At 37.3% G+C, this 8725-nt stretch overlaps 1 protein-coding gene across 1 annotated transcript; it reads left to right on the top strand.

The window, feature by feature from the left end:
- The first annotated feature begins 305 nt into the window (after positions 1–305).
- LOC130728549 (SNF1-related protein kinase catalytic subunit alpha KIN10) lies at positions 306–8458 on the top strand. The gene is made up of 11 exons (XM_057580057.1): positions 306–501; positions 2638–2838; positions 3136–3320; positions 3403–3585; positions 3734–3865; positions 4104–4289; positions 5963–6052; positions 6121–6204; positions 6937–7077; positions 7407–7649; positions 8004–8458. Exons 2-11 carry the CDS (start codon positions 2646–2648, stop codon positions 8115–8117), a joined length of 1551 nt encoding a protein of 516 aa, XP_057436040.1. The 5' UTR covers positions 306–501; positions 2638–2645; the 3' UTR covers positions 8118–8458.
- The last annotated feature ends 267 nt before the right edge of the window (positions 8459–8725 follow it).

Genomic DNA, 8725 nt, shown 5'->3' with positions numbered 1-8725 from the left:
GCAAATCGTTCAAACCGAATGAAAATGTTTCCGAGGAAGACGATGCATAATAGCTAGTTGAGTAACCTAACCATTTGCTAAACATAAGACCACATCTAGAATTACTATTTCCCTACCAAAAAAAAAAGCAAAAAATGTGACAATAACTAAATAAAAATATTTTACATTTCATGTTTAAACTTGAGGTCATTCTCACTGTTCACTCATGGGACATGCCCATTAACATTGGCAAGTGCCCAACCCAATACCCGACATCGAAACGCAGCGTATTTCATGTGAAGTTATTATTATTAGCAGATTGCAAGGAACGCTGATGCAAGCATCGAAGAAAAAAAGAAAAACGCAACGCAATGCTACTTTGTTCTCATTCTTCTTCTTCTTCTTCTTCTTCTTCCTTCTGATCCCAAATTCCCAAATCCTCACCATTAGGGTTTCTTCCTTCCTTCAATCTCAGCATCTTCTTCAAGCTCCATTCGCTCCTTCATCATCATCATCACGCTGGTGAGCCTTCTTCACCTTCTGAATTTTCAACCGCTGAATCGTTTCTCTCTCTCTTTCCTTTTTCACTTTTTCGTCAATTTCGCTTTCTTTTCGCTCTCGCTTTCGATCTGATGGCTACGCTGCTAGTTTTGTGTTTCGTGTGTAGATAACAACTGGGTATGAATTTGTCAAGATTTTTTTAATGCTGCTTTCCTTTTTTCCTTTTTCTTTTTTGATTCCTGTTTGAATTAATTCAAATTGATTGTTTTCTTGATTTTGTGTTATTAGTTCCATTCCATCCATGTTTATCTTCCATTTTTGCTGTTGTTGTTGTTGTAAAGCCAACACTAACCTCAGAGTGGTAGATGCATGTTTAAGGGTTTTTATTCTTAGCAAATTAGTTTAACGTTAGCTGATGGTTTATGTTAGATGAGAACATTAGTAGAATCTGTTGCTGATGAACTTTCTTAGCAGCTTTTCCATGGTTGGAAGAACAGTGTAGTCAGAGGTGTCTGCCTGAGGTAAGGTTTTGGAAGGAGTCTGTGTTGAGGCTCTGACTGTTTTAAGTAAGCATACGCGGCGCCTTTCGCGCTATGTGCTTTTGTTGATAACTGTAAAATTCCCGGGGAGTCAACTGTCAAACATGCTATTTGTATGGTTGTTAGAGCATATCACAAATACTCCCTGCATCTCAACATAATTATTGCTTCTGAAGTTTTTGTTTGTTTCGGGTTATTTGTCGCTTTAGTAAACCAAGAAAATGTTCATGACTTGTTCTCAATTTTTTATGGTATATTGGTGTCTTCACTAACCGGAAAAGCGGAGAGCTTTCATGATGTGAAAGGTTAATACAGTCAATTGTGCTATTTGAAATGGAAGGCCCGTAACCGGTATATTTTGCTAAAATTAATGGTATTTAATGACTTTCTTAATCTTTGTTGTCCAATTTTGAAATGGAAGGCGTAACCGGTTTTTCATCGTTGGACTCGTACTTATAAAAGTATCTGTGTTTTGTAAGTTTAACGTTTACATATCCACTTTTTTATTTTTACTACAGATTTTATGCTTGAGTTGAGTAGTGAATATACATGGCAAATTAACGCAAAATAGTCAAATATTTTATTGTTTTCTTCCTTTTCTGACGTTAATACTTTTATTCAAGCTTAATGTTGGAGCATGAGTCCCACATTGGTTTGGTATGAGACATGAAGCTTTTATTTAAAGTAGAGAGTAGTGTTGTCAAATATCGGCCGTGGCGAAACTCTAGCAAGCCGCCATGGTTGATATTCTTCCATATTCAGCCATCCACCATCAATACTTGTCAAATATGGCCTGTTTTTGACTTTCCGCCATCCGCCTTTTACAACGCTGGTTGAGAGAGGTTCGCTAGTCTCTCCTATTAACATCCTGCCACTTAGGAGTGAATTTTCCTCTACATCAAGTGGTTTCAGAGCCCAGTTTGTTCACTCCCTTGATATAGATGGATCCCTGTATGCAGGACCATGAAGCCTACATTGGCGGCTGGGTGTAAGATGTAGAATTCCCATTAGAATTTATATTAAAGTAGATTTTCCTCTTCAAGCCTTGTTCCTTCTCCACCAGCAACCATGAAAGTACATCCATGTCTGAAGCTCACTGCAAGATACGCCACTCAAAGCCACTGAAGGGAAACTCTGTTCAAAATTAGGTTTTTATGTTCTCTCTGTTTAAAATTAGGTTTTTATGTTCTCTCTGTTTAAAATTAGGTTTAATGTTCCATATGTTTAGAATGTGGTACTCGAATCAATAACCGGTACGAGTTTTAACATTGATTGTTACACCTACCTGTTGGTGTGTGATTTGTTTTTTCAGTATTATTGTGGGGCTACTGACTACACATTGGGAACTAACCCTCTCCATTCTCTGAACCCCTCCCTCATTGGTAAAAGTTGGATTGAATTTTAGGTCTTTTCAGCCCTTGAAATGAACAGTTGGGGTGATAATTGATTTTTTTTACAGGTGCTGTAAAATCCTTGTGAGTTGTGATAACTTGTGGGTAATTTTAGTGCTCCTATGTCAGAATCTGATGAAGACCTCAATATATTATGCATTTGTTTATACATGTAGACATAATTTCATGTGCTTATTTTGTTTATTTCTTTCATAAATTGTCTCCAGATCTGAAAATGGATGGACCAGTTGGCCGAGGTGGTGGTGCAGGCCTGGACATATATCTACCAAATTATAAATTGGGGAAAACACTTGGCATTGGATCCTTTGGCAAGGTGAAAATTGCTGAGCATGTATTGACTGGTCACAAGGTTGCCATCAAGATCCTTAACCGTCGCAAGATAAAGAACATGGAAATGGAAGAGAAAGGTTTATCTTGTTCTTTAATCAATAGTCTTTAATCTTCATCTCATTGTGGCCTTTGATTTTTTTAGATTTTTCAAATTTTCTGGCAATTTTGTTTTGTGAATATTCATCATAGGTTCAAATTTCAAGAGTTATGTATTTCTAATACTCGTTATCCATATATTTTCTAATGCTTTGGAGTTCGAGGAGAAATATAACTGGTTTCCTTATGCTTTACTACATGTTTGCTCCTGATAAGTCTTGTTAATTAGATATGCTTGCCTTGTTGGCCTCCTTTTCTTTTTTCAAAATTTGTTGCAGTGAGAAGAGAAATCAAAATTTTGAGATTGTTCATGCACCCTCACATCATACGCCTGTATGAGGTCATAGAGACTCCAACTGACATATATGTTGTCATGGAATATGTGAAATCTGGAGAGCTCTTTGATTACATTGTAGAAAAGGGTAGGTTGCAAGAAGATGAGGCCCGTAATTTCTTTCAGCAGGTAGTGTTGTTTACTATTTGGTTTACTTGAGAAACTTCTGCTTGTAACAGAATAGTTAAGCTAATTTATGTTTTGGAAGCAGATAATCTCTGGTGTGGAGTACTGTCACAGGAATATGGTGGTTCATAGAGATCTGAAGCCTGAGAATTTGCTTTTGGACTCCAAATGTAATGTTAAGATTGCTGATTTTGGCTTAAGCAACATTATGCGTGATGGACACTTCCTTAAGACAAGTTGTGGAAGCCCTAATTATGCAGCTCCTGAGGTTTGGAATTCGTTGATTTCTATCAGAGTGCATGATGATAGTGATATTAATTATCATCACATATTTTTTTTATTATTGAGGACACATATTTTCCATCTCTTCTAATTAACATTTCTTGGCTACACTTGTTTTATTTTTTATCTCACAGGTTATCTCTGGGAAATTGTATGCTGGACCAGAAGTTGATGTTTGGAGCTGTGGTGTAATTTTGTATGCTCTTCTTTGTGGCACTCTGCCATTTGATGATGAGAACATTCCAAATCTCTTCAAGAAAATAAAGGTTTTTCATGTTAATTTATTTTTTTATTTCTTTTGCTTATTTTTTAACTAAACCTTTGGACATTATTCTATACTAATATAGGAGTAATTCTTTAATCTTTTGACAACTTTGAATTAAACCATTGGATGCTGTTCTTTATTAGTATAATTGGAGTTTCTTTTGAAACCACATGTTCCAAATCGGATTTATTCTTTCAATGATGTTGTCATATTTACGCACAATGTATTTTTTCATATAGGGAGGGATATACACTCTTCCTAGTCATCTATCTCCTGGTGCTAGAGATTTGATACCCAGAATGCTCGTGGTTGATCCTATGAAGAGGATGACCATACCTGAGATCCGTCAACACCCATGGTTCCAAGCTCGTCTTCCGCGTTATTTAGCTGTGCCACCTCCAGATACAATGCAACAGGCTAAAAAGGTTTGTTTTTACATATTTATTGGGCTATATCCTTCTTTTCTCCTCCAGTTTCACTCTTCTGCAGACTATATCCTCTTTGTTTTGTGAGAAAGCTTGCTCTACTTTTTATTCTTGTTGAAAATTATTAATTTTATTATGTGATAATGGGTGGTTACACAGACCTTCAGTAACATTGCAAGCCAAATGTCCTACCGGTTCTGTTATTTTTTCAGCTACTTTCTTCTCTTTTTTCAACGTTTTACACTTCAATCATACAGACACACATTGTGGATGATAAGGTGTATGTCAATCAGTGATGTGTAGCACCACTATAGAGGCGGAGTGGCGCGGAGCAGCAGCCGTCTGCGACGGAGTGTTCCAGCACCTAGTGTCATGGTTTTCACTTCAGGCACTCAATTGCTGCCGTGGCGCTATCCTAGTGCAATTCTATTCCTATTTGAGTTGCGACATTCAGGCGACTTCAGACGCGACTCCATCTCCCTTATTCCTTGCTTAGTTCTGACATCCTTCTTCAGTTGCTATCATAGTAGTCAAACTTGGGATTATGACCTTAATTGGGAGGGGATTGTAAATCGTAAATCACATAACCATAAGATTTTGCAGATTTCCTTTTTATATATAAATGTGAATATAAATTCTTATGTGCATAAACATAGATAATAAAAAAATACTTAATACTCTCTACATTTAGTGTGCAAGAGGATTTATAAAAAGTTTGTTTCATTCAATCATAAAATATCTAAATAATAGGATGAAATTTATAGTTTGCTTCAGTTTATTCTGATTAATTCTATTATATTTCCGTTTTATTATCTTGTATAAATCCAAAGACATCAATTTGCGTGGGGTCAGTGAGAGTGAGTGCGGAAGATTGCGTGGCCACCCCAACCTGTTCTCTTTTCCCTTTAAGATTGCGTGGCCACCAGAATCAGCACCATCCTTTCTTTCATATTATCTTCGATCCCATTGCTCTCTCTCTTTCTCTCTCACTCTGCCGAAGATGACGCCGCCTGCTGCAGCAGTTGAAGGCGGTGGGCCTGCACCGCAAGGGAGGCCACAAGGAGAAGGAGGAGGGTTTAGCCTCACTGGAATCACACTTATGGCGGTTTTCTGGACTTTGCTTCCAAATTCTTCTCTCCCGTACCCATGGCCTGTACCGCAAGGGAGGCAGCAAGAAGGAGGGTTTGGTCTCACCGGAATCATACCCATGGTCATTTTCTGGACTTCACTTCCAAATTCTTCCCTCCCAAACACGGATCTCCCTAAATCGCATACTCCCACTTAATCGAGATTTTGCTGCGATTTAGGGAGCTAGGTGACCATTAGTCTTTTTCTTTGTTTTATATTCTTCTTTTCTTAGTCTCTTTATGGTCTCTCCAGCACCTCTATTCTTATTTATCCCATTTCAACAGCCCTCCCCTGTTCTTTTTCTGTTCATTGTAAATCCCAGTCATGAACTGAGTATTTTTTTTTTATCATTTTAGCATTTATATGTATATATTGTATGTAGTATAACTTATTTAAAATATGTGAAAAAGCAGACATCCTGCTATACTGCTATAGCGTTTTTGGGATTGGCTGCTACGCGCCATTTTTCTGGGGTTTATAATGCTATTGTTGATTGACATATAATAATCGATCCAAAAAACTAAAATAGTGTCATGATTATGTAGATTGATGAGGAGGTCGTTCAGGAAGTCGTGAATATGGGATTTGACAGGAATCAATTGATTGAATCTCTCCGCAACAGGATTCAGAATGAGGTTTGTGCTCTTTATTTTTACTTCATGTTTCTGCTTGATTTTTACTTACTACCATCCAAATATTTCAGGGTACTGTGGCATACTATTTGTTATTGGACAACCGATTCCGTGTTTCTAGTGGCTATCTGGGAGCTGAATTTCAAGAGACTATGGTGGGTCTCTTTCCCTTAGCTTCTTATGGTTAAATTAGTAGTCTGTTTCAAATGAAGTGATTTAGCTTATCCAGTTATTCAGAAGACATTTTTCTGATATTTGTGTAGAGTGTATCCTGTGCAAACTGGGTTGATTGTTATATACTTTTTGAGTGTTAGAGGCTTTGAGCTATGGGTAAATGTTTGGGTACTGTCTGATTACATGGGTGCGAGCAGGAAGATGGTAGGGGCAGAAGAGAATTGGTTTCTCCTTCTGAAAGCTGCATGGGAAATGTGATAAAAAAGCAGGGTGAACTTTTTAACAACCTGCTAATAAGGTGGGTGAGTGGTCGGGAGTAGGGCGGATTCTGTTAGATTAAAAGAGCAGAGGGGAAAGGAAAATTTGAGAGAGGAAACTATCCCCTCAGAGCTAGCTAGATTCTGAGTTACATTGTACTATTTTCTGTAATTTGAGGAGGTTCCTATCAGTAAACCAAGTCATTAAATTTATCTTTCTAACCTGAAAATGGTTCTTTGTGGATCTTATAACCATGGAATTGCAGCTTTCTTATTCTTGGTTGATATTTTACTTTGCATGTTTTTTTTTAAACAATTCCCTAAGCAAAACTCATTAGTTTTAGTTTTATAATGTGACTGCTCAGGATTCTGGTTTTAACCTACTTTGCATGTTTTTTTTTAAACAATTCCCTAAGCAAAACTCATTAGTTTTAGTTTTATAATGTGACTGCTCAGGATTCTGGTTTTAACCAAATGCATCCTGGTGAGGTTGCTTCTTCGGTTGTCGGCCACCGCATTCCAGGCTACATTGACTATCCAGGTGTAGGAATGAGACCACAGTTCCCTGTTGAAAGAAAATGGGCTCTTGGCCTTCAGGTAAAGTGACCAACACAATTGATGATATAGCTGTTTGAGAGGGCATAATTGTTGGATTCTTTAATTCATCTAACTTGTTCCATCTCTTCCGTGGAAGAATGGTCTGTTAAATTTTATTGCTTATGTATGTACTTCCTTAACTCCCTTGATATGCACATATAGGATATTGCTGTGTCTAGACGCAACTTCTCCAAAAGCATAAGTTGTTAGGTGTAGATACATGAATGATTTTGCATCTAATATTTTTCAGGATGTGCACATGCATGAATGATTTTAAATATAGTTTTTTTGTCTTGTTAGTTAATTTCCTGTATGAAAACTTGTGGCAGTCTCGAGCTCATCCTCGTGAAATAATGACTGAGGTCCTTAAAGCTTTGCAAGAATTGAATGTATGCTGGAAGAAGATTGGACACTACAACATGAAGTGCAGGTGGGTTGCTGGCATTCCTGGTCATCATGAAGGAATGGTTAACAACAATACTGCCCATAGCAATCATTACTTTGGAGATGATTCCAGCATTATTGAGAATGATGCTGTTCCTAGTTCGAATGTGGTCAAATTCGAAGTGCAGGTAATTTAGCTTAAGAACCGTAATCTATAATCCATTTGATATAAAAAATCTTCAATTCAAGTTAGTAACTTTTTTTTTGTGATTGTCAGATAAAGTATTCCTTTGCTAAATTTAAGTGGGTTATAGCTGTAGAATGGCCAAAATAAAGCTACAGTGCATATCTAAAAAACCTTCAGATTATTTTCCTTCCCTGACCATGTTTTTAGTTCTGTACATTTTCAAATATGGATAATTCTTGATAGTGTTATATGCATTTGAAAACGGTTTTCTTAATAAACTGTTTCTTGTCATGTTGTGTAGTCTATAACCCCTTTCCAGAATATTCTCTAATTCTTATGTTAACATCCTTAACAGCTTTACAAAACTCGGGAAGAGAAGTATCTGCTTGATCTTCAAAGGGTGCAGGGCGCTCAGTTTCTTTTCCTGGACCTGTGTGCTGCTTTCCTTGCGCAGCTTCGTGTACTCTAGAGCAATGAGCTTAGGCTCTCGAGAGACTTGAGGTGTCTTGTTGCATGTGAATATGCTTTACATTGTTGTATATATTTCAGTCCGAGACTGTCTTCTGTTTTCTACCCCCTTTTCGATGGGTAAAATTGCTATCAGTCAATCCTGAACATGGGATTTGCCTTGGTGACATTGGTGTTTGATTAGGTGTTCCTTGCTCATGGTGGATTTTATTTATCAACGTAGTATCAGGGGGAATCTTGAAAGGATTAGCCTTTATTGACTGTTGTGTATTATTTTCATGGGAGTTGTGTAAATGACTTGCTATCGTTACTTGAAGCTGAAGGCTTTCTGTTTAGGCTGCATCTAACTTTGAGTTTGAAGATTAGCCTTTTATTATCCTTCGAATTCGAATATAATTTCAAGTTGCTCATGATGAAAATATCATGATGAATCAAGGTTCGTGGCCTGTGTGTTTGCTTTGTAGACTCCTCGGTGGAGTTGATTTTTGTTCCCCCTGGTCCTTTGGGATTTTTGAAAATCCAAAGTGAACATGGCATCTTGCTGATGTTTGGTTAAAGATATTTCATAGGATAGTATTCTTGGAAGTCTTTTGTTGTTGGGGTCAGTCC

This window comes from Lotus japonicus, chromosome 1 (assembly GCF_012489685.1).
Source record: "Lotus japonicus ecotype B-129 chromosome 1, LjGifu_v1.2".
In the NCBI taxonomy this organism is placed as follows: domain Eukaryota; kingdom Viridiplantae; phylum Streptophyta; class Magnoliopsida; order Fabales; family Fabaceae; genus Lotus; species Lotus japonicus.
This window is presented reverse-complemented; position numbering and strand designations above follow the sequence as displayed.